Here is a 25270-nt window from a genome sequence, read left to right as displayed (position 1 = left end):
ATGTAGCGAATTTTAAACCTGGATATTGTGGAGCGCAGAACGGCGCGCGGGGTGTGAGCTCGTGTAGCGCCCTGAAAACCTGCTTTGTGTCAACCGACGTTCTGAGCAGAGTCACCACCCTCCGGGGCGCGTGACAGGACCAGGAGCCGCGTGACCGAGGAGTAACGGCCGCGGGAGGAGAAAGGTGCGTGTTTATTATGTGAAGGCCTGCTGTAGATCACTGCGTGTTATCATGTTATGTAACACAGTCACACATAGTTGTGTGTAATTATATCATGTTGTGTGCTGGGCCGCTGGTAATAATGTGTGTGCTGCACTTTGGGCCGAGCTCAGTACCAGGGCTGCGTGTCTTGGTGCCGTCAGGTAAAAGCCCAGCCTCTGGCTCAGGACTTGATCGCACCTGACACATCTGGGGAACCTGTTCTGTGCTGCCTCCATTGGCCTGAGGTGGAGAATAACCGCTGGGAAAGCCATTACAAGTCAGTTAACCGCTTTTCTAGTAAGGCTGGGGCCATGGTACCGCAGACTGTGTGGATGCGTCCGCACGCTGAGCGAACAGACTGCCTTAAGGCAGTGTTTGTGTGCGCGCGGAAGCGGGAGGGGCCACGCATCGCGCAAGAAATCAGTTGAAACTTATTTTTTGGCGTGACAGGCCTGTCACTTGAGCGGTTTGCCCGATGAGGACAAACCAGCTCTGTGATGACACTGGCACATGCCCACGGACAGCGCGCGTACCATAGCTGAAAATCTCACCCACTTTAATCGGGTGACATGGCCGTGCACGCCTCCGCACGGGCAAAGGCACAATGTCCCCAGCCTTAGAGTGGAGGATATGTATGTAGATCTTTATTTATACAGAGCCAACAGTGTATTCAGCTCTTTACAAAGACAATACAGTACAGGCAATTATTATAATACAATAAGCGCAGCAAAATCAGACAATAGTAAAGGAAATCCCTGCCCTGGGGAGCTTACAATCTAAGTGGTATGTTGGGAGGCTGAAGCCATGCTAGGTGCGCGCATGCCTGCCGCAGAGGCAATTTGTGGCCATGGGGATGGCGCAACGCGTATGCATGTCAGTGACGTCACAGAGCTGGTTCGCCCTCATTAGGCGAACCGCTCACGTGACCCGGCCGTCGAGCAACACAATCAAATTATTGTCTCGAGAAAAATCGGCGACGCCGTCACACGCTCTATGGCCGTCCTCATTGAGGCACGTCCATTTGTGTGCTCCGACGCGCTAAGCATGGACGCGGCCTTCCAGAGACAGCAGGTGAGGGAACCAGTGCAGACGATGGTAGTGCTGGGCCACAATTGTTAGTAGGAGTGACTGAGTGTGGCTATTGGGATGCTTCTTTTGCGATGTGAGTTTTAAGGTTGGTATTTAAATTAGATGGGTTAATACCGTGTGTGTGTGTGTGTGTGTGTGTGTGTGTGTATTAGCCGTGTTAGTCCAGTTGCGATAGTGCAGAATAAATTAGTTCTTCAGTATTAGGTGATACCTTTTTTTATTTGGACTAACAACTTGTCATAGGACAAGCTTTCAAAAGTTTTCCTCTCTTCCTCCAGCAATACTGATATACAAAAGTGACGCTGCTGCAGCTCCAAAAAACGAAATTTTCGTTTGTTGAAACTGTAGTCAGCTTCAACTCCTGGCCTCGGAGACAGGGCGGTTGCTACCCTGACAACCAGTATTCAAATTGATTACTTTGTTTCTCACGGCAGCACGCACGGCAGCACGCCCTCCCTCCAAAGCCAGCACCCTGAACGAGGCCCTAGGCAGCCAATGAAATAATTCTTGAGAATGATTTCAAGACTGCAACTTGGATCCCTAACCTGCCGTCTGTAGCCCCGTCCCCTCCCCGCCTCCAACTCCTGAAAAAAGTCTGCTGGGGAGGATGAACACACATCGCCCAGCAGACTGCTGCCCTCCCGAACGCCCTCCCTCCAACTCCTGCCTCTGGCACCCTGAACGAGGCCTTAGACAGGGATTGGAAAAGAACAAAAAAAAGGAAGAATGTAGAACAGAGAGATGTATATGAGGTGGGGTGGGGAAGGCACTGGGAGGGTGTTAAAACAGAGATAAGGAAGGTGAGAATTGGGGATGGGGGCTGTACATGCAGAGAGGGGGAAGAGGATGCTGGGGAGGGGGGAGGCATAGGATGACATGATTTTGATTTTTAAATAATTTATGGAATGATCTAGTTGTGAGAAATTATGTCCCACTGGTGAGCAGTATCTTCCTTCTTCGTGGTGTAGTATAGTGTCTGTGCATATTCATTCTGCCTTGAAGTTTTTGGCTGGTTTCCCCAATGTAGCAACCTTGGTCACATTTGTTGCATTGAATCATATAAACCACATTCCTGGATGTGCAGCAGTATGATCCTTTAACATTGTGTTCCATTGTTATAACTGGCTGTGGGATCTTGGCATATATGTTTGCAACGTGTGTTGTTGCACGATTTTGTGCCATTATCAGTGTCTCTAAGTTCATTGTGAAGTTTTTTGTTGACTAATTTCTGTTTGAGGTTTGGTGGTTGCTGGAACGCAAGAATGGGAGGTTTGGGAAAGATATCTTTTAATGTCACATACTCTTCCAGCATGGGTTGCAGGTTTTTGATTATTTTTCGTATTCCCTCTAGGGTAGGGTTGTATGTGGCCACTAGTGATATGCGTGTGGTAGGTTCTTTCTGTCTGTATTGTAGCAGGTGTTCTCGTGGGTTTTTTAGTGCAGATGTAATAGTTATGGCAATGGTCTTTGGTTTGTATCCCTTCTGTCTGAACGATTTGGTCAGGGTTGTGAGATGCCGGTTTCTGTCTTCGGTGTCAGAGCATATGTGGTGGTATCTTATAGCCTGGCTGTGTATGATACCTTGTTTTGTATGAGTGGGATGGAAGCTGGAGTTGTGGAGGTAACTGCATCTGTCTGTAGGTTTCTTGTATACAGATGTGTGTAGTTTGCCATCCCAAAGACACAAAAGCAATGTACAAAACAAAAATATACATTAAATTTTTTTTTATATAAATGCATAAAAATCAGTGGAAAATATAACAAGGTAAACTGTATTAAGAATATAATAAAAAGGTGGTATAGGACCAAAAAAGCTACAAATGTAAAGTAAACCTGATACTTATCCACCACCACTGGTAGCCAGAGAGCAGTAGCTGGACCACAAAGAAAAATATTGTGAGCTGTAAAGAAATATAAAATCTAGACCTAGGAAAAAATAGCAATAGGGGCTAAAGGAAATGACCAACAGGGGGTAGAAAATGCTAGGGCAAGAAAGGGGGGCAACGCTTTGACCCTCTTCTCAAGACTTGTTCCCACACGCCCCAAATGGACTATGGTACTTCCCTTTTCGATCCCTACAAACTGGGTTTAGCGGAAAAAGGTCCTTCAGTGTCTCCCTCAGTATCGTAGCTGTCTGTAATTGTGTGCGCTTTGTTGCATTAATTAAAGGCATGCTACACTCTAAGTCCGAGGTGGGCAACCCTATCGCCATTTGCCACGTGGCGAATTGGCAGGCTAAGTGTGGCGAATTTAATACTGATCTAGTCTAGCCCTATATTCCCCCTCCAAGAACTCTGTTCTGTTTCCTGCTCTGCATAGCTATGCAGACCCCATGCGGAGAAGCCCTCCGCTGTCAATCTGCCTGTCTCACCTTCAGGGCACTGCGGGGGGGGAAAGCTGCTCCATTTCCCTGACTGAACAATTTGTTGGTTCCCTCTGTCCTGTCTCCCCTCCTTGTTTGCTCTGGTAAACTTCCCCTGCTCCCCCCCCCCTCCACTCAGCTGATTTTGGTAGCGCTGGTTGCGTGTGCGTGTGTGTGTGCGTGTGTGTGTGCGTGTGTGTGTGCGTGTGTGTGTGCGTGTGCGTGTGCGTGTGCGTGTGCGTGTGTGTGTGTGTGTGTGTGTATCAAAAACTTGACACCCTACCTTATCTACAGTAAATATCTGTTTTTTTTTCTTTCCCTCTCTCCACACTGTTTTAGCCATAGATTCATTTGTATATCAGTATTGCTGACCTGAAGAAGAGAGGATAACTCTCGAAAGCTTGTCCTATGACATAAATTGTTAGTCCAATAAAAAAGGTATCACCGAATACTGGAGAACTCATTTATTCTGCACTATCGGAACTGGACTAACACGGCTATTTTCTGCTATATATATATATATATATATATTGTGTAATACGAGCTTGAGACAAAAGGTGGCACTGAGTGCTCATTTGCATGCCATTTCCCAGAATCCCTTGCTGCAGTGGAAGTGCTGTGTGATAATGGTGAAAGGCGGGGTTGCAGACCTGTCTAAGACATGCAAATGAACATACAGTAATATTTACAGTTGCTTTATGCTTTACTGTGGAGGGTTTTTGTCACTTTTTTTTACCCACCATAACCTTAATGACAGTGGTGATTACCTAGTCTAGTCTCAAACCTGCTAGCCATTAAGACCAACCTCACACTGATGATACCCATCAAGGTTGAAACATGTCTGTGAGTGGGTTTAATGGCTTTGCATCTCATCCCAGCCTCTGTCTAAAAGCTGTGTTTAAAACAGCATGCATTGGCTTGAGGATTGGCTTGTGTAATACGAGCTTGAGACAAAAGGTGGCACTGAGTGCTCATTTGCATGTCATTTCCCAGAATCCCTTGCTGCAGTGGAAGCGCTGTATGCTGGGTGACAATGGGGAAAGACAGGGTTGCAGACCTGTCTAAGACATGCAAATGAACATACAGTAATATTTACAGTATATATATATATATATATATCTATATCTATATCAGAAAATAGCCGTGTTAGTCCAGTTGCGATAGTGCAGAATAAATGAGTTCGCCAGTATTCGGCTAGTCCTATGACATAAAACATTTGAACTCAGAATGATAAGACTCTTTGACACCAAAACCAAAGGACTTAATGCTGACATCGGTTTTTTCACACCCTATCAAAATTGTTTGTAATTATCCTGCTTGCCTCAATTCTTATCCACACTTTCTGTCCCCCCCCCCAGCATCCCTTTCCCTCCCCACCTTTCTTTGACACTGTGCCCTGGCTTCAAACACTTAACACCCTACCTTATCTACAGTAAATATCTGTTGTTTTTTTCCCCCTCTCTCTACACTGCTTTAGCCATTTAATCCTTTGTATATCAGTATTGCTCGACCTGAAGAAGAGAGGAGAACTCTCGAAAGCTTGTCCTATGACATAAATTGTTAGTCCAATAAAAAAGGTATCACCTAATACTGAAGAACACACACACACACACACACTCACACTGTGTTTTAAATTTTTGCATGCGCAACAAAATAACTAAATTTTTGCATGGTGTTGCTATTTTGACTTCTAATTCGCCACACCTGTGGCTACATTGAAAAATAGGTTGCCCACCCCTGCTCTAAGTGAAATGGGCATTAATATTGTTAATACATAAATACAGTGTAGGAGCTATACAGGTGTGCCAAGGGGAAAGTGAAAGATTTAGTCCTTCCTGTGACAAATGAAAATAAATTCAAATGTCAGTAGTTGGATTTCTGAGGATTATTACAGCCCTGATACAAGTGGCAAACGTTCTTGTTACCTTATTTTTTAAGTAGATTTTTAGAACTGTATGAAATTCAGTACTTTCTGCTCCAATAAGTGATAACAAACTGCGGTGTTAATGGTTCTTCCTTTTTTATCATTTTTTCAATGTAGACTTTTTTACTAAAATGGATGATGAAGATATAAGCGAGAGGAAATTAAAAATCGCTTCCATCTTGGACAGAGTGAAAAGTTTTAAAACCAAATATGGAGCAGACGATAATTGGACAGATGAGCTAACTTTTACAAAGGTGTCATCTGACACAACAGGTAGAAATATTTACTTAATTTCTAATATTCCTCTTAGAAACATTGTGTATTATATATTTGTTCTGTATTTTGCCATACCCGATGAACTTATGAGGAGAGGAGGAGGCTAGATAAATTAGATTTATTTACATTAGAATAGAGGCGTCTAAGAGGGGATATGATAACTATATACAAATATATTCGGGGACAATACAAGGAGCATTCAAAAGAACTATTCATCCCGCGGGCAGTACTAAGGACTCGGGGCCATCCCTTAAGGTTGGAGGAAAGGAAATTTCACCAGCAACAAAGGAAAGGGTTCTTTACAGTAAGGGCAGTTAAAATGTGGAATTCATTACCCATGGAGACTGTGATGGCAGATACAATAGATTTGTTCAAAAAAGGTTGGACATCTTTTTAGATGGGAACGGTATACAGGGATATACCAGCTAAGTATACATGGGTAGGATGTTGATCCAGGGATTAATCCGATTGTCAATTCTTGGAGTCGGGAAGGAATTAATTTTTCCCCTTAATGGTGTTTTTTGTTTGCCTTCCTCTGGATCAATAAGTATAGATATTGGATAAAGTATCTGTGTCTAAATTTAGCATAGGTTGAACTTGATGGACCCATGTCTTTTTTCAACCTCATCTAATATGTAACTATGTAAGGACCCAGAGAGGTTTGAAAGCTTGTAACATATCAACTATTTGTTCCAATAAAAGGTATCATTCCACCTACTCACTCCTTTGTTACTAAACAAACAATTTAAAGCTGCAATTCAGCCAATATCCTGCATGTGTTTTTTTTTAAATAAATCAGTTCTGTAGTAAGAAAAAATACTTTTAGCATTTTCTGTTTAAAAAAAACAACTTTGAAAGACCAATTTTCTTGTATTCTATTTTAGCAAGCATGCTTGTTCCTATAGCAACGATTTACATTCCCCATATTTAAAGATGTCGACAAACTTTGCCAATCAATAGACTGAGAACGAATTGACCGGCAGCTATGCGTTTTTTTAGGTAATTAGAGATTGCCCACATGCAACTATTGAAGTAAAAAAATAAATAATAAAAAAAAAAGACTGAACTGCAGCTTTAAATGACCATAAATGTAACCACTGGAGTTCTGAATATGGACACTGAACAAATGGTGTATTTTGAATACTTTGTACAGAACCTATTGACTGTTGAAACTTTAATATTTGCAAATTAGTTCATGTATGTTCATAAATACCCATTATTGCTGATTTTTGTTGGTCCAGTTTCAAATACATTAGTGTCTGTCGGCAAAGGTGTTCCAAAAATGTATTAATAGGTTATGTATATACATATACTACTACAGTCCTACAGTTCATTGAATTAACATAATAGCTAAAAATGCTTTTGAAAATTCTACAAACCTATTCTGTCTTTTTGAAGAGCACTCTGGCATAATTGGCCATTTAACGACTGCGAAGACTCCAGAGGAGTGGCAGAGTTCTCTTGTAAAACTAGAGGATAAAGGCCTGCCCCAGACTGACCGGATACTGCTAAATAAACTGATCGACAATTACAGCCAAGCTGTTGGGTCCCTACCTGCAGAAAAACACAGTCGCAATGAGAGCTACGCTCAAATCCTAGTGCGGTTTGCTGAGCTGAAAGGGTAAGTGTCATTTTATTATTATTATTATTCGGAAATGAAAACAGATTGTTAGCAAGGAAAATCTATTCATCCATTGTGGCCCTACAATAATCTAATACGTGGCCTCTGTACACAGACCTGGTTGGTAAACTGTACTGGTTGCGGGATGCTCAGTAAACTGCATGCAATATTTGGGGATTAATCGAATAAAATTAATAATATCCTTGTTGCAATAGTGCAAACTAAAGGAGTACTCATTAGGTGTGATTGGTTGAGAGATGGTGCTCAAAAAATCAAACGTGTCCTCTATCCAAGTAGTGATATTGAATCCATAAGTGTCGGGAGTGCTATGCAAATATCCCACAAGGCAGTCCATATAGTATGTAACCCAGGAGAGGTAAGGACCCAATAGTGTCCACTTGACGAATACAATAATTGGCCACAATACTTTCCTCCACAAGGGATAATGTCATAAGTATTCAGCAAAAGGTAATATGATACAAGGCTAAAGCCCATTACCTGCTAGGGTAATTCAGTCACTCCAGGGCGTGCAGTGCATCGATGAGTAGTCAGAAGAGTTTATGGTAATGCAGGAGCACAGCCAAAAATCACAAGTTAAAAATAAAAATATTCCAAAGTGTGTGTGTGTTCACAATGAATGAGGCTGAAAAAACGCACCTACGAGTTTTGTGTGCAAGCACGTTATTAGGGTGTGAAACCTTGATAGTGTGCAAGAAACACGTAGGTGCATTTTTTCACCCTCATTCACTGTGAGCCAACACAATTTATATATACTGTATTTCCTCGATTTTAAGATGCCCTTTTTCCCATTTTCAAATGTCTGAAATAGGGATGCGTCTTAATCGATGTACTGTAAAAAAAAAGGGTGCTGCAGCTTTCCGCATTTTACCAAAAGGCGCGGTAGCCAGCTGCTTGAACCACTGTCTCTCTCTCTGACTCTCTTGGTGACTCTCTCTCAGCGACTCTCTCTCGGGTTGAAGTGCTGGCCCCCTGCGACGCACAGATTTCAGGTGTGTGGCTGCAGGCACCACGAGCCATCCGTCCACCCCTTTCTGCTACTCGCAGCGGAGGCACAATGAGCTCCCCGTCCCCCTCTGACTTGTCGCTGCCGGCCCACTAGCCCTCCCTCCCCTGTCTACAGCTCATGAGCCTCTCCCCATTCTGTGCCTGCCTCTCTCTCCCCATTCTGTGCCTGCCTCTCTCTCCCCATTCTGTGCCTGCCTCTCTCTCCCCATTCTGTGCCTGCCTCTCTCTCCCCATTCTGTGCCTGCCTCTCTCTCCCCATTCTGTGCCTGCCTCTCTCTCCCCATTCTGTGCCTGCCTCTCTCTCCCCATTCTGTGCCTGCCTCTCTCTCCCCATTCTGTGCCTGCCTCTCTCTCCCCATTCTGTGCCTGCCTCTCTCTCCCCATTCTGTGCCTGCCTCTCCCCATTCTGTGCCTGCCTCTCTCTCCCCATTCTGTGCCTGCCTCTCTCTCTCCCCATTCTGTGCCTGCCTCTCTCTCCCCATTCTGTGCCTGCCTCTCTCTCCCCATTCTGTGCCTGCCTTTCTCTAGTTAGTGTGTGTGTGTGTGTGTGTGTGTGTGTGTGTGTGTGTGTGTGTGTGAGATCTCTGAATGGCATTATCGTTTGGTGTTCTATTCATTAGTATTTATTTTTACCCTACTTTGATAATCTGATGTTTTTGTAAATGTTTTAGAAATAACGTGAGACCAAGTGTTCACCTTAATACACAAGATCCTAGAAATCACTGTCCCACATGATCCAGTATATATATTGTTAGGCAAGCCAATAGCCAGCATTCCCCGGAAAAATCAAATGCTAAATGCCACACGGTGTACAATTGCCAAAAATTGGAAACAACCTGCCCCCCCATCCTTAAACCAAATAAATAATAAAATCTGGCATATAGTTTACATGGAAAAACTCTCAGCCTATCTGAACGGCTCTACCTCGCGATTTTCTGAGATTTGGGCCCCTTGGTTTCGCCATGCAGGTATATCCCCACATATAGATTAGAATACTCGGAACAGAGTGATACATGTGGTAACTAAATTGTTGTGTTCAATGCTATATTTTCACCAATGCTTCCCCTCTCCCATCTCCCCACCCCCCTTTTTTTTATCTGTTATATGTTTTGTTCTTATTTTGTATGTAAAAATGCTCAATAAAAATTTAAGTAATAAAAAAAAAAAAAAGAAATAACGTGAGACCTGTATGTGAATGTGGCGTTTTCCAATGCTTGTTTTGAACTTTTTACTTCTATAGTTTGGATGCTGCTGGGATTGTTGATAATCAGAAAATTAGTTCTTGTGGCTAGGAGGGAGAGGACCCTGAGCGGTTTGAAAGCTTGTAACTTTTTTAACTACTAGTCTATCCTATAAAACGTATCATACCACTTGTCACGTACTACACCCAGCTAGCACGCGACCTGCATACGGGACAAGGGTTAATACCGATGCTTGCATGCGCACCCACTCTTCACCTCTGCAAAAGTCCGTCGAATGGACAATATCTCCTCTACAGGATCAAGGATCAATACACACCTACAAGCTGCCCCACTCTTCACCTCCACAAAGGTCCCTCAAATGAGTTGTATCTCTCCTCAAGCTGTCCCAATATACCACCGTCGCGAGCACGTGACTTAGCTATGCAACCTGGGTTAATACACACAGCTACTCTAGCCAACCCCCCTTTCTCCTCTGCAAGGAACCAGTGAGTTAATATTAACCCCATCTCAATTGCAAAACATAACTATCCACTGTCACCACCTGGGGTATGCAAATATGATAACAAATCTCAGGCTAAAATATTTGCCAGGGCCTCAGGTCTGTGTTTATTATAATGTATAAAAAAAAACTATGCATTTTAACACACCAAAATCAGTTGTAGCAAAAATGTTTCCGAATCGTAATTATTCTTCCCAGAGCGTGCAATCAGTTCGTTCGGAGCCCAAAGCATTACTTATTAAATGTTTTACAAAAACACATACAGTTAAAATATAAGGCAGAACAGCTTCTTAAAATAAAAGTATAAAACATAAAAAGGAAACCTATACTTTACTAAATGCCATAGATTTTTTTCCCCCCCAGAGAGGTCACTGGTAAGAGACGATGAAATATCCCGTATCTGGTCTCAAATACTCCTCTGTGGACATCTGATTTTTCATAATACTTGCCAGACTTAAATACATTTTTTTCCATTGAACACAACCTAAACCCAGCCCCTGTCGTAAATCAGTGGTAAGATTGACCGTCTTACAACAGAGTAAAACACCTCCCACTAAAGGACGTTTAAAACTCCCTTTCCATATCTAAATGTACTCATAACTTCACTTGTGTAATACTTACATGTGAGACACATTAATGCATTCAGGCCCTCTTGGCGGACACAATGAGACCAAATATAACAGTGTAATCTGAAAATGAAGTGAAATATTATCTGTCTCTTAGTACCTGCTATTCAAATAATTATGTGCGACTCGATTCCACGGATACACACGTAATTTTTAGCATGTTCAGCAAAGGACGTCTCATGATATTCTCATATTTAAAAAAGGTCACTGTTTGATACCTTCTGTAGCCACGCCCCTGGCCATCCATACACCCCCTGCCAAGAAATGCTTTGAAGCTCGCCCTCCTGTGTACAGAACGTTGTCGCAGGGGCTATATTTTACACCCAAGTCTCCAGACACTGCCCATATCTGTCTCTACCTGCAAAAAGGTGTCAACATACAATAAACCCACTCTTTGTACTTTTCATACCCAACTTCAATGGAGGCCTTTTTTAATACCCCCAAATTTCTGAAAAGACACCACACATTTGTATTTTAAACGCAAACTGTAGCTCATTAACCCCTTAAGCACCATAGGGATTAAAATACCTATTACCTCATGACATTATCATGACACCACCTACTCCCGCTCCCTTCTTAGCTTCTGCCTTCGATTGTTATCTTGGTTTTTACATAAGCTCATGGAACCTCTGTAAATCAGTATTGCCGACCTGTGGAAGAGCGAGAACTCTCAAACTTGTCTTATAATATCTATTGTTGGTCCAAATAAAAAAATGTTTCACCTAATACTGAAGTACTCATTTACTCTGCAATTTGTGATTAAAACTGTCATTTGTTTTCAAAACCTTTTTCCAGGATGCATGACCCAGAGGAGGCACGTGAACAGTTTCAGCTCGCCAGATTAAACTGCAAGAAATTTGCCTTTGTGCATACAGCTTTTGCCCAGTTTGAGCTATCACAAGGTAATGAACCACGCAGTGCTGCTGTAACCACCTTCTTTCCTTTTTTTTTTTTTTTTTTTTTTTTTTAATTTTTTTTATGGCTATCAAATTACAAAAGTACTTAAAGCCTCTGGTGTGCCTGGCGTTCATCATATACTCTGACATACTGTATTTAAAAAGAAATGTAACATGTATTTTTTTTTTTATTTTGTTCTCAAATAGGGGGCACAGAAAGTTTAAAAACAAAATGGTTATGGGGATAAAACAAATGAGTTTGGGGAGGTAGATGTTACATTTTACACACCTTCAAAACTGGCACTTTAAATCACTGACTATATCTGTGTAGTTCCTTTACCAATTTACTATAGGCTACAAAGTCTTGTCTATATAATAATAATAATAATAATAATATTATTATTATTATCACTGTTGCTCTTATTTCATTCAACCACGGTCACTGGACTGCTATGAACCACTTAACTGAGTCTTAAAATGCTTGTTGTAGTACCACATACATTTCTCTAGACTTGAATTCTCGATTCTAAAAACCACAAAATCCAGATACAACTCAAGTCACTTAACCTAATCCAACTAATTTCCCAGGGGAACCTGGTTCAATTCCTGGAGTCGGCTACTGGTGACCTTGGGCAAGTCGCTTTATCTCCCTGTGCCTCAGGCACCAAAAACATAGATTGTAAGCTCCACGGGGCAGGGACTGTGTCTGCAAAATGTCTCTAAAGCGCTACGTAAAACTAGCAGCGCTATTCAAAAACATGCTATTATTATTATTTTTATTATTATTATTATGTCTCACAACCATTCCTTGCTAGACTGAATTTTCTCCTAGTCCCAGCAGAATCCAATCCTCTGGCATCCTACCTGACATTTTCAGTGTCCTTGCAATACTGTACTGTTTAAGGAAAATCAGACCACCCCAATCAAGCCCTGAAGTTCTCCTCACTACAACATGTTGAAAATGTTAACCCACAACAGTTTCTGTCTGACCTTACCAGCTGCCCCTAGTACAGAATCGACAATTCCCAACCCCGATTCTGCACTCGACTATTTCCAAGCAGAGTTCTTAAAACTCTGATACCCATGCTCCACTACCCAGAATAAGAGTACGGGGGGCCCACCTTCCATGGTTTACATCTGACCTTATAGTGCTCTACCATTTCAGGGATGCCTTGTGGAAAAGCTACAAAGTAACTGGCACTACCAAGGATCTTAACTACAGATGCCTGCGGAATATGTGCACAAGGCATGCAAAAGCACAATATTACTCTGACAATCTTCACCAGAATACATAAAATCCAGCAGTTATCAACAATATATTCCAGCCTTCTAGCCATCAAAAACCATGTAATATCATTAAGGAGGATATTACCCTGGCAAATCCAACTGACATTGCAAATGCATTCAATGAATACTTTGTGGGGTGTGCTACTAACTCATTAGCGAAACGCAACCCGAACTACATAAATTAACCTAATTCTGGGAGTACCCCCATACCCTCTCCCAACACTGCCCACAGTTTTTTCAATTTGTCCTAGTATCTGAAGAGATTACACAAGCGCTTCTCAAATTAAAACTATGCAGCCAATGTGGACCTGACCTACTGCAATCTAAGTTCCTACGACTTGGTGCCCCAGCCATTGCCAAACCGCTTGCTTCCCTAATCAACTCTATTTTTTCTTCAGGCCATATTCCTAAAACCTGGAAAACTGCCAGAGTTGTCCCAATCTTCAAAAGTGGGGACAAAAACACTATCAAACTACAGGCCAATCTCTCTTCTCTTCTACTATCCAAAGTCATGGAAAAATGTGTTCACTCCCAATTAAGCAATTATTAGACCAAGACAAATTTCCCTAGCCAATTCCAATCTGGCTTTCGCCCCAAACACTCCTCCGTAACTACCCTGCTAAAAGTTTGCAATGAGATCCAGTGTGGGATGGAACTGGGACAACTCACTGGTGCAATATTCATAGATTTTGCAAAGGCTTTTGATACTGTTGTTCATGTTATCTTGCTTAACAAACTCCAGAGCTCTGGAATAGGGAAACATGCTTTAAACTGGTTTCATTCCTACCTATCAGGTAGATCCCAACATGTGTCCATCTCAGGCTCTAACTCCAACCCCCTGGATATCACCTGTGGTGTCCCGCAAGGCTCTGTTCTGGGGACTCTACTCTTCTCATTGTTCATCAATGATCTTCCTACAGCTTGTAAGGGAGCCTCAATACACATGTATGCGGATACTACAATCTTATTTGCACAGCCCTGACCTTGGACAAGTGCTTCAATCTGACTTTTTGAGACTTGAAACTTGAATTTCCCAAATCAAACTGTTTTTAAACACTGACAAGACTGTAACAATGGTATTTGGGACCAAGGCTAAATTTCTAATGCTTCCAATGAAGGAGCTACAAATCAGAACCAACTCTAATACTATCCTAGCCCCTGTTACTAGTTTCAAATATTTGGGCTTATGGTTTGACTCCCATTTAACATTTGGATTGCACATAGATACCCTGATATCAAAAACCTATGCCCAACTAGGTGTACTATATAGGAACAAATCCTCTTGAAGTCTGCTGGTCAGAAAGTGTATCGCATAGCAGGTGGTGATGCCAATTATAGACTATGGGGACAGAGCGCCCCACACTCACCATGGCAAACTTGATACCGTCTACAACTCAATATGCCACTTTGTCCTTCAATGCAATTACAACACATCGTTGCGAAATGCTCAAAGAACTAGATTGGTCATCACTTGAGTCTAGGCACAAAGTTCACCTTTCCTGTCTTGCCTTCAAATTCTTTCTGGGCAAGCTACCCGCCTACCTGAACAAGCTCCTCACCCCTACAACATGCAGCACTTATCTGAGATCTGACTCCAAAAGACTGTTCATGGTCCCAAGGTTCAACAAAGTATCGGGCCGCTCCTCCTTCTCTTACCGTGCACCCCAAAACTGGAACAATGTACCGGAAACTCTCACAGCCGCCACCAGTCTAAGTTCTTTCAAAACTAAAGCTGTCTCACATTTTAATCTGGTCTGTAACGGTTATATATGCCTATAGTATATATTATCTTTAACTGTGAATGCAATGTCTTTTATATAATGTACTGTATAACCCTTTTCACTTAACAGATAAATGGTACAAATACATAATTACATTATCACTCTGTGTCCAGGACATACTTGAAAACGAAAGTTAACACTCAATGTATTACTTCCTGGTAAAACATTTTGTATATAAAAAATAGACGAGTTAATATTGTGCTACATTGTGCATGCTTAGTTTTGTGGAAGCCTAAGACCTTGCATTTTTCCCTTTGCCAGGTAACTTTAAGAAGAGTAAGCAGATTCTGCAGAAAGGAACAGATTGCTGTGCTGTTCCAACAGAAATGATGGAAATCGCTATGAAGAACTTGCACTTAAAGAAACAGAGGTTGATTTCCCAAGAAGATAAAGACTATTTGTCAGGTTAGTGAATGATTACTCATGTATGTTTACGGCTACTTGTATGTTGTGTTTTGACGATCATCCAGTAGTTAAATGAATTGTAAAGTCATGTACTATGCCAGGGGTGGTCAACGCCAGTCCTCAATGGCCACCACCAGGTCAGGATATCTCTTTTTCAGCACACGTGTCTCAGTCGAAGACTGATTGAGCCACCTGTGCTGAAGCAGGGATATCTTGGAAACCTGACATGTTGGTGACCCTTAAAGACCGGAGTTGGCCACCTTTTGTACTATGCTGTTACTGGCAGAGGAGCTTGTCAAATGATGGGATCCTGAACACACACTCTGCAGTCGCAGCAAAGTAATTCTATTTCTGATTTTAATATAAGCAAATTCTTTAATTTTGCTTTTCTTCTCACAGTGTCATCAATTCAAAGTAATCGGGATGCAACTGGTTATAAGAGCTGTACACTGAGAAATTCCCAAGGGACTGAAAGTGAAAGTTCGGGGGAGCTCTCTCTAAATATGAGATTTTCCTTTGGGTAATGCAGTTATACATTTTTCTGATCTTCTGTATTGCATATTTTAGTTGCCATATTAGAAGTTTCATCTGTGACATTCTCTTTGCAGAGAAAAGTCTAGTTCCCCTGAAGAAGGTGATGATGTTGGAAGGAAACCTTTCGTGAACTTGCCCAACAAGGTAATGCATGTGCTGTGTAATTCTTCAATAAGCTATATCTGAATAAATGCGCGTACGCTGTGCTTCATTTTTATTCATTTCTTTTGTCAGACCTGTACATTTGGGAGAGTTCCTATTCAGTCGATAACTTCTCCAGACTTTGTGAGAAGAAGAAATGGGGAAGTTCCCAGCACCTCAAGTGTTGTCAAAAGGTATGTACTTTTACTAGTTGTCATAGATCGCACTTTAATCGTCTCTTAGAAATTATGAACCAGTTATTGCACAATTGTGCATCTATCGACTTTTATTGCCTAACTTGATTTTCCCATTTATACAGAACTGGAAATGTGCTATTTAAAACAGTCACTTTCTAACATTCAAATAGAAGTAGGATCAATAATAGGCATCTGTTATAGTAACGTGTGCATAATTGCTAATTAATGGTATGAGCAGGTGCCACAATAAATATAGTACTTACCTCTGATCCTCAACGACAAACAATCTCCTTTCTTTGTAGTTCACAGCTCCACTTGGCTTATTTCCACAGATATATGTAGCTAGTACTGTGTTGAACATAAAGATGTATTCTCTGACAATATACTAGGCCTCGAGCATTTAAGATTTATATTTGCACGATTAGCACCAGCAAAAGAAAGCATGCACTTGTAATAGGCAAGTCAGTCCCTATTCAGGTTCAGTGCTATATCCGATTTGCATACATTCCTAGACTATGAATGCATTTCAGGGCTACATTTTAAAGTAAGTTGTATCTCAATTTCCAGAACGCAAAAAAGCCAATTTAAAAAAAAAAAAAATACATTTTTTACGGTAGAGTAATGTAATACACTTTATTACAAAACCCTATGGCAGAAAATAAATTAACCCCTTTGCCTGAGGACTCCAATGCATTGCAAAGGAATGCCTTCAGGCACTATATCGGTTAACATGCACATTAAAATCCTACAAATAAACCAACTTTCAACCTACACATGTTATAAATAGAGATGAGTGAATCAGTGGGTTTTTTTACCATTCGAACCTGCAATCTAAACAATATTTAGCTCACGGGCTGAGCCTGGATTGAAAACAAGGCAAAACCTCATTTTTGTTTCCCACTCGGTACTCTCAGTATTTCCGACCCCTTCCTCCTACAACCATACTGTGTTGTTGGCAAGGGAAGAAAGGGATAAAGTGTGTATGGAGGCTGGCATGGAGCAAAATACGGGGAGATAATTGTATTGTTTATTCTATTGGACTTGTGTAGAATGTTATAACTATTGGGTAGGGATATGCCACCCGACATTTGATCTATCAGATGTTGCACGCAACATTGCTATGTGTGGTTTCAAAAACAGAATTGAAATTGATCAACTTCATGCCCTGAGTGATGAGGAATGGAAACAATTGATTAAATAAGTGGGTGCAATATGTGATTATAATGATACAGCAGAAAAAGGTGGAGGGCAAAGCAATGTCCCCCAAAAGAAAACCACCTGTATGCACACCACTATTCTAAAATGTAATGTTTATGAAGACTGATTAAAACATAAATCAATAATTAAAATGAGTACATAAACATGGGACTAATTCTATGAGACACAGAATGTGATAGGACAGATTATTAGCTCTAGGAATAACGCTGTGCCTCGATCAGGTTAGCACTGGTTGATGGGAATGCTGGTGTAGTGAGTGATGAGAGGGTTACAGTACCTGAAGGTTGAGTGGCAAAACTTAGATTATGGGATTAGAGGTGCTGACAATATGCACTTATCTCAAGATGTGAATACTAAGTATGCGACAAAACTGGTTACCACCAGTAGGGACATATAGCTACAGTGCCAGGAAATGCCATTAAAAGCACGACTACAGTCATGTCATCCACCACTGGGAGAATCCCATGACAGGGATAATGGTCACGGAGCCCTAGATGAGATGAAAATGGCAGGGAGCTTCTGGGAGCAGCAAGCCGAATGCTGACTAAAGCCGTCTCATCGTTCGGTATAGGGAATGCATGAACCGGTAAGCTGAATGCAACGAGGGATCAACGTGTTGTGGACCGTTAGTATAGGTAGTGCTGCCCATACTGACCTCCACTGGCACCTAGTTGAATATATTGCTGCAAATGGCTAAAATAACCCTGTCAAACATCAAGTGGGCGGATAATCACTGGGAGTGCAGCGGCCGTGTGCTGTGATCGCTAGTACAAAATGTATAGCAGAACATGAAATTAAAAAAATACTCTGGTGATCACTAAATAAGTTTATCGCTACTCATGATATAGGATAATTAGCAAAAGAGGGGTTCAAACGACAGTAAGTGGACGCTAAGGACTGTTAAATGCCCATAGATCAAATTCATATTGTAATCAATGGTTCCCAAATAGTACTATCCGTGAGTGTCTAATAGCAGCAAGCGCTGTATCTGGGTTCTAGCCTCACTCATATGCCTCTAGCTAATCTCTACAGTGCATAATACATTTACAGCCTGTATAGTACGTTATAACGATTAGGTAAGGACATTCCACCCACCATTTGATCTCAGATGTTGCACACACCATTGGTATGTGTGGCTTACATGCGGTAGATCAACCAGTCTGGTTGCTTGATTGACACCCTTTTTGTTAATCACGTTTTATGCAACAGACCAGTAGGGTTCCTCGGGTGTGTATATATGCATAATTTAAAAAAAATCTTATTTGTGTTGCCAGACTGAACAATTCCAGTGTCTAATGCCTTTTTGTTTGTGTCTTTTGTTCAAGACAACCATTTAGTGCTATGCAAATGCGTCCAATCTTGCCTTCCTTGTCTAAGCCACAATATTCCAGGGATGAAGACTCGCATAACTTAGGAAACATAAAGGTTAGAACTACCATTTATACAAAGTCTTGCATAATATAATAAGACACTGTTTATATTGCGTGTCCTGTTAACTTATGTTATCAAATGAATATTTTACATGAATTCTTTGTCCTACCTACGTTTACTCAACCATAGTGTCGGTGGATACATTTAGTCCCTTTGTAGTAAGCAGGCCACTAAATGTATAGCTGTTTGGTCATATTGCATCTACTAAGTCAAGGGGAAATGTTTGCTGTCCGAACTCCCTCAGTTCAGTGACCGGAATAAGACTAAAAAGGATACACTTTTTGTTTATCTTGAAGGAATTTTGAGACACATTGATGGTGGTTCCTGTTGGTTCTAATGACTTGTTCTGCTACATCACTTCTGGATTGACTTGCTGAAATGAAAGGGGCACAGTTTCCTGTAATATCTAGAACATCTGGGTTTTTTTGTTGCTAATCTGATGATCTTAAATATTACTACATCTTTTAACGAATATGCAGTATAAATATCTTTTGCACCAGAGTGTTCATGTATGCTTAAACTGTATTTGCAAAATAAATGTTATCTTCGCTCTCTGTTTTATCTAGATATCAAAGAATAGCAGCCCTTACTCACAGCAGTCTAATGAAGACAGTTTAGAGGTACAAACACAATCATCTGTCATTTTGTGCAAAGGGGATTCAAGCCTCACTCTCAAAAGAAATGAAGGTATGTGGTTTTGTTGCATTCCTTTAATGCTGCACGTTTTAGTTTTGCCAGTTTATTGCCCTATGCTGTTTTTGCAAGACATACAGCTGTGCATCGTTGACTTGTTTTATTTTTTATAACAATTTTTTTATTGGACACTTTCAGAAGATACAGTACATACAGGGGTGTCATGAGCCCATGACACCAAGGTTTATTATAATCTATCAGTGACCAATAACATTTTCCGTTTCCTTTAGTGGGAGGAAAAGAGGGGAGGGGAGAGAAGAGGGGGGGTGGAGACATACAGGGGGAGGGAGGGGGTGGAGGTGTATGGAGGGGGGGGAGATGCGCGCAGGCGTCTCCCCACCACTCCCCCCCGGGGGTTAGGGGGGGGGATCCGGGTGTCTCTGAGGCCTAGCACAATTGGGTCTATCTTCCTATCCAGGGATCCCAGGTGTTCAGGAATTGAGGCATTTTCTTTTGGAGCATGGCCGTCAGTTTGTCCATTATCATAACTGCATTGATTCTCCTAGTTACGGTCGTTCTCGAGGGGGCTTTTATCTGCTTCCAGGCGGCTGCTATGGAGCATCTAGCCGCCGTCAGCATGGCCGTTATTAGTCTGGACATTGGCAGAGGTAGGTCCTCTATGGGTTTGTTCAGCACCAGTGACAGCGGATCCAGGGGTAGGGATAGACCCGAGACCTCATGTATAAGCGTCTGGATCATGGTCCAGTACTTCTGGATCTCCGGACATGACCACCAAATGTGGGCCATGTCCCCCTTTTTGACCACATTCCCGCCAGCACAGGTCTACTGTGCCGGGGTAGATTTGGCTCAGCCTAGCGGGAGTCAGGTACCATTGAAATAGGATTTTGTAGATGGTTTCTTTTATTGTTGTGCAAATTGATGTTTTAGTGGCCTGCTCCCAGATCTCCTCCCAGTCTTGTAGGTCTATTGGTAGACCTAGTTCCTCTGACCATCTTTGCATATAACGGTGGAGTGGCAGGTGGCTCCATTCCTTTATATATTTCGGAGATCAGACCTTTTTGGTAAATGCCTTTGGAACACAAAGATTCGAATCTAGTTAGTTGGGGAAATTTGGAGGTTGGGCATAGAGACAGAAGGAAGTGGCGGACTTGTAGGTACTTAAACAAGTGGAATCCCCGGATCTCAAATTTGTCTCTAAGCGCCTGGTAAGTAGCAATCTCGTCTTTCTGCAGTAGATCGGCCACCATCCTAATATTGTGACTCTGAAATTGGTCAAATTGACTTGGGGAACACCCTGGTGGGAATTTGGGGTTCCGAAAGATGGGGGTGAGCTGTGAGGGGGATGCTACCAGACCATACTTTCCTTTGCATTTAAGCCATACTTCCCACGTGCATCTCATTGCTCCTAGACCAAACCTTGGTGGTCTGGCCCCGCTGCTGCCAGTGGTCCACATTGCCACCTGGAAGGAGAGGGGGCGGGCGTAGTGGGACTCTATTTCTAGCCAAGAAGCTGAGGCCGGGTCGCAATTCCGAACTACAGCCTGCTTTAGCTGTGCTGCGATGTAGTATTTTGCTATGTCGGGGACCTCCACACCTCCTCTTGTTCTTGGGGAGAGCATCACTGAACGAGGAACCCTGGGTCTCTTGTCGTTCCAAATAAATTGGAGGAGTAGTGACTGCATATTTTTAAGCGTTGCTTGTGGGACCGGGATTGGGAGGGTTTGGAAGTTATACAACAGTCTTGGGAGGACGTTCATTTTTACTGCGATCACTCTCCCAAACCATGAAATTTGGTGATTTTTCCAGGCTTCTAGGTCTTTTTTAATCTGACTAAATAGGGGGGGGTAGTTATATTGATATAGGGTATTGTAAGAATTAGAGATTTTGACCCCCAGATATGTAATGTGGGTGGAGCTCCACCGGTATTTATAGTTGGCTTGGATGAGTTTCCATGTCTGGGGAGGGAGGGATATATTCAAGGCCTCTGACTTGTCCATGTTCACTTTGTAGTCAGAGACTAGACCAAATTGGGCCAGAAGCCTTTGGAGGTTGGGGAGGGATGTGTGAGGGTCAGCGAGAGTCAGAATTACGTCGTCAGCGAACAGCGAAATTTTGTGTTCTCTGTCTCCGATTTGGATACCCTTGATACTGGGTTCTTCTCTGATCGACGCTGCTAGGGGCTCAATAGTTAGGGCAAATAGCAGGAGGGAGAGTGGGCAGCCTTGTCTGGTCCCGTTCCTGATTTTTATTGGGTCTGAGAAGCCCCCTGATAATTTAACATATGCTGTAGGGTTTTGATAGAGGGCTCTCACCCCTTCTAGGAATGGGCCAGTGAATCCAAACCTCAACATGGTCTGGTCTAGGAAAGCCCACTTGATTCTGTCGAACGCCTTTTCGGCATCCAGGCTCAGAATCATTGCTTTGGAATCAGAGAGATGCACGTGGTCAATTATATGCACTATTTTGCGGGTGTTGTCGGAGGCCTGTCTTCCGGACACAAATCCTACTTGATCCACATGGATGAGTCTAGGGAGAATTGGGTTTAGCCTGTTTGCCAGGATCTTACTGTAGATTTTGAGATCAGGACTTGTTTATTTTTTATTAAATGGCCCTATCATTATTTTTACTCTTTGCTTTTCATGGATTTGACACCTTTTGAAACCTCCTTGAACATACTCTCTCCCTGCACTTCTGTTGTACCGTCACAACCTTCCTGCACTACAGTGCTTCCTTGTTGCACTGCCACAGTCCTGTCTAAAGTATGCAAGTATGTCTGACTGTGAAAATTCCTTTTTAGTCCCAGATGGCTCCAGAGGATGCCTGCATTGTTTTTGTTTTTGATCACAAGGCAGGTGTAAAATGTACCCGTTCTGCTTATACATGGATTTGGGGTTGGTGTATAGTTAATTTTATTGTTATTTTAGATATACCGATGGCTGATAACACCAATACACATAGATCCAACCTTCAAGAAAGTTATACACAGCCTGACCCAGAGCCACGCATTATACCCAGTATTAACATCCAGCAGTCTGACCCGCCAAAAGCTTCCAGCATTGAAACCACGTGGAGATGGAAAGTTCCAGAGACACCAAGTGACATTTTTCTAACAAAGGTGATGTGAATTTCTATGTGTGATTTCAAATATAATGTGATGGACTTTGCTACGATTAACATTTATGTGAAGGTGCCAGGAACACATTACTTTGCAAATGAGCTACTGAAGCAGGTGGTGGCATGGCTTGCTGTACAATGCCTTCGTGCCACTAGCTGGCAGTTCGTGTGCAAGGCGTTTCTGGAACAAACTTATATGGTTAGCTCTGTAGTGTGTTCCTGCCATTGGCTAAATTGCTGGATGGTTTGCTTTGTAAAGCGTTACGATCACAGGCAGCTTATTGTTTGCGCCTGAAAGTGTTGGTGGCATGGACATTTTGCCTTTGGTTTGCAATGTGTGTGCCACTCGTGAGGTTTATGGGTTACATAGTAGATGAGGTTGAAAAAAGACATATGTCCGAGTTCAACCTACATTAAATTTGGACAATGGACGCTTATCCTATATTTGTATTTACAGTACATTGATCCAGAAGAAAGCAAATACAAAATCCCAGTAAAACATTATCCAACAATGTCTCCTAAGGGAAACCATTTTTATTCCTTCCCGACTCCAATATGGCAAACTGATTTCTCCCTCCCTGCCTTTCCTTCCTTTCTAAAAAGATGTCCAACTTTCTTTTTTTTTTTTAAAAAAAAAGCTCTATTGTATCTGCGTCTCCATGGTTAATGAGTTCCACGTTTTAACTGCTGTTAATGTAAAGAACCCTTTCCTTTGTTGCTGGTGAAATCTCCTTTCCTCCAACCTGAAAGAACTTCCCTGTGTCGTTTTGTACTGCCCTTGGGATGAATAGTTCTTTTGAAAGCTCCTTGTATTTTCCCCGAATATATTTGTATATAGTTCTCATATCCCCTCTTGGGCAGAGCTTATAATAAGTGTGCAACCGCACACACTCCTGCAGTCCCAACTATCTGTGCACTTGGCTGCAGGAGATTGTGGAGGAGATGCGGTGGTGTGCCGGACGCGTCACAGAGCTGGCTCATCCTCTTTGGCTGAACCAGCTCACGTGACTCTGATGTCACACGGCAGTCGCCTGAGCGACGTCGCCGCCATAAACTCAGCCTTAGACGCCTCTCTTCTAATGTGAACAAATGTAATTTAGCTAGCCTCTCCTCACAAGTCAGAATATCCATCCGCTTTATTAATTTGATGGCTCTTCTCTGCACTATTTTCTAGTTCCATAATGTCATGTATATATGTAGTGCCCAAAACTACTCAATATTCAAGGTGTGGCATTACTAATGCTTTATACAATGGCACAATTATGCTCGAGTCCCTTCATTGATTCCCCATTTAATGCAAGATAAGATCTTTTTTGACTTTGGGCACTCTTGTTGAGCCTGCTGTCTACAAGCACTCCTAAATCCTTCTCCATCAAGGATTGACCTAATTTTGTATTGTATTGTATGTCTTTATTTATATAGCGCCATTAATGTACATAGCGCTTCACAGTAGTAATACATGTGGTAATCCAATAAATAACAGATAATATAAATAACAGATCATGGGAATAAGTGCTTTAGACATTAAGGAAGAGGAGTCCCTGCTCCGAGGAGCTTACAGTCTAATTGGTAGGTAGGGAGAACGTACAGAGACAGTAGGAGGGAGTTCTGGTAAGTGCATCTGCAGGGGGCCAAGCTTTATGTGCCATGTGTTCAGAATAGCCACAGTCCTATTCATATGCTTCTTTAAGCAAGTGTGTCTTAAGGTGGGTCTTAAAGGTGGATAGAGAGGGTGCTAGTCGGGTACTGAGGGGAAGGGCATTCCAGAGGTGAGGGGCAGTCAATGAAAAAGGTTTAAGGCGGGAGAGGGCTTTAGATACAAAGGGGGTAGAAAGAAGACATCCTTGAGAAGAACACAAGAGTCTGGATGGTGCATAACGAGAAATTAGGGCTGAGATGTAAGGAGGGGCAGAAGAGTGTAAAGCTTTAAAAGTGAGGAGAAGAATGGAGTGTGAGATGCGGGATTTGATCGGAAGCCAGGAGAGGGATTTCATGAGGGGAGATGCTGAGACAGATCTAGGAAAGAGTAGAGTGATTCTGGCAGCAGCGTTTAGGATAGATTGTAGGGGAGACAGGTGAGAGGCAGGAAGGCCGGACAGCAGGAGGTTACAGTAATCAAGACGGGAGAGAATGAGGGCCTGAGTCAGAGTTTTAGCAGTCGAGCAACAGAGGAAAGGGCGTATCTTTGTTATATTGCGGAGGAAAAAGCGACAGGTTTTAGAAATGTTTTGAATGTGAGGGGCAAATGTGAGAGAGGAGTCGAGTGTGACCCCAAGGCAGCGTGCTTGGGCTACTGGGTGAATGATCGTAGTTACAACAGTAATGTGGAAGGAGGTAGTAGGGCCAGGTTTGGGAGGAAGTATGAGGAGCTCTGTTTTAGCCATGTTGAGTTTAAGGCGGCGGAGGGCCATCCAGGATGATATAGCAGAGACATTCAGAAACTTTGGTTTGTACAGTAGGTGTAAGGTCGGGTATTGAGAAATATATTTGTGTGTCGTCAGCATAGAGGTGATAATTAAACCCAAAAGATGTTATTAGGTCACCTAGAGAGAGTGTATACAGAGAAAAGAGAAGAGGTCCCAGGACAGAGCCCTGGGGTACCCCCACAGAGAGATCAATAGAGGAGGAGGAGGTATTAGCAGAAGAGACACTGAAAGTACGATGGGAGAGGTAGGATGAGATCCAGGATAGAGCTTTGTTCCGAATGCCAAGAGTATGGAGAATGTGAAGGAGAAGAGGGTGGTCCACGGTGTCAAATGCTGCAGAGAGGTCGAGTAATATGAGC

At 42.4% G+C, this 25270-nt stretch overlaps 1 protein-coding gene across 4 annotated transcripts in view; it reads left to right on the top strand.

Moving 5' to 3' along the window:
* The window catches only part of TTK (TTK protein kinase), a 56388-nt gene continuing 31118 nt past the window's right edge, over positions 1-25270 (top strand). The window contains exons 1-11 of one of the 4 annotated variants that reach the window (XM_075597960.1): positions 1-184; positions 5695-5850; positions 7252-7474; positions 11623-11729; positions 15053-15196; positions 15596-15716; positions 15805-15874; positions 15965-16065; positions 18612-18711; positions 19284-19404; positions 22296-22486. In XM_075597960.1, coding sequence (XP_075454075.1) covers positions 5709-5850; positions 7252-7474; positions 11623-11729; positions 15053-15196; positions 15596-15716; positions 15805-15874; positions 15965-16065; positions 18612-18711; positions 19284-19404; positions 22296-22486 — 1320 coding nt within the window. In that variant the 5' untranslated portion in view covers positions 1-184; positions 5695-5708. The other 3 variants (XM_075597959.1, XM_075597961.1, XM_075597962.1) reach the window with 3 other exon arrangements.

This window comes from Ascaphus truei, chromosome 4 (assembly GCF_040206685.1).
Source record: "Ascaphus truei isolate aAscTru1 chromosome 4, aAscTru1.hap1, whole genome shotgun sequence".
Taxonomy (NCBI): Eukaryota; Metazoa; Chordata; class Amphibia; order Anura; family Ascaphidae; genus Ascaphus; species Ascaphus truei.
The sequence above is the reverse complement of the archived record's forward strand: the minus strand, read 5'-3'. Positions and strand labels throughout refer to the sequence as shown.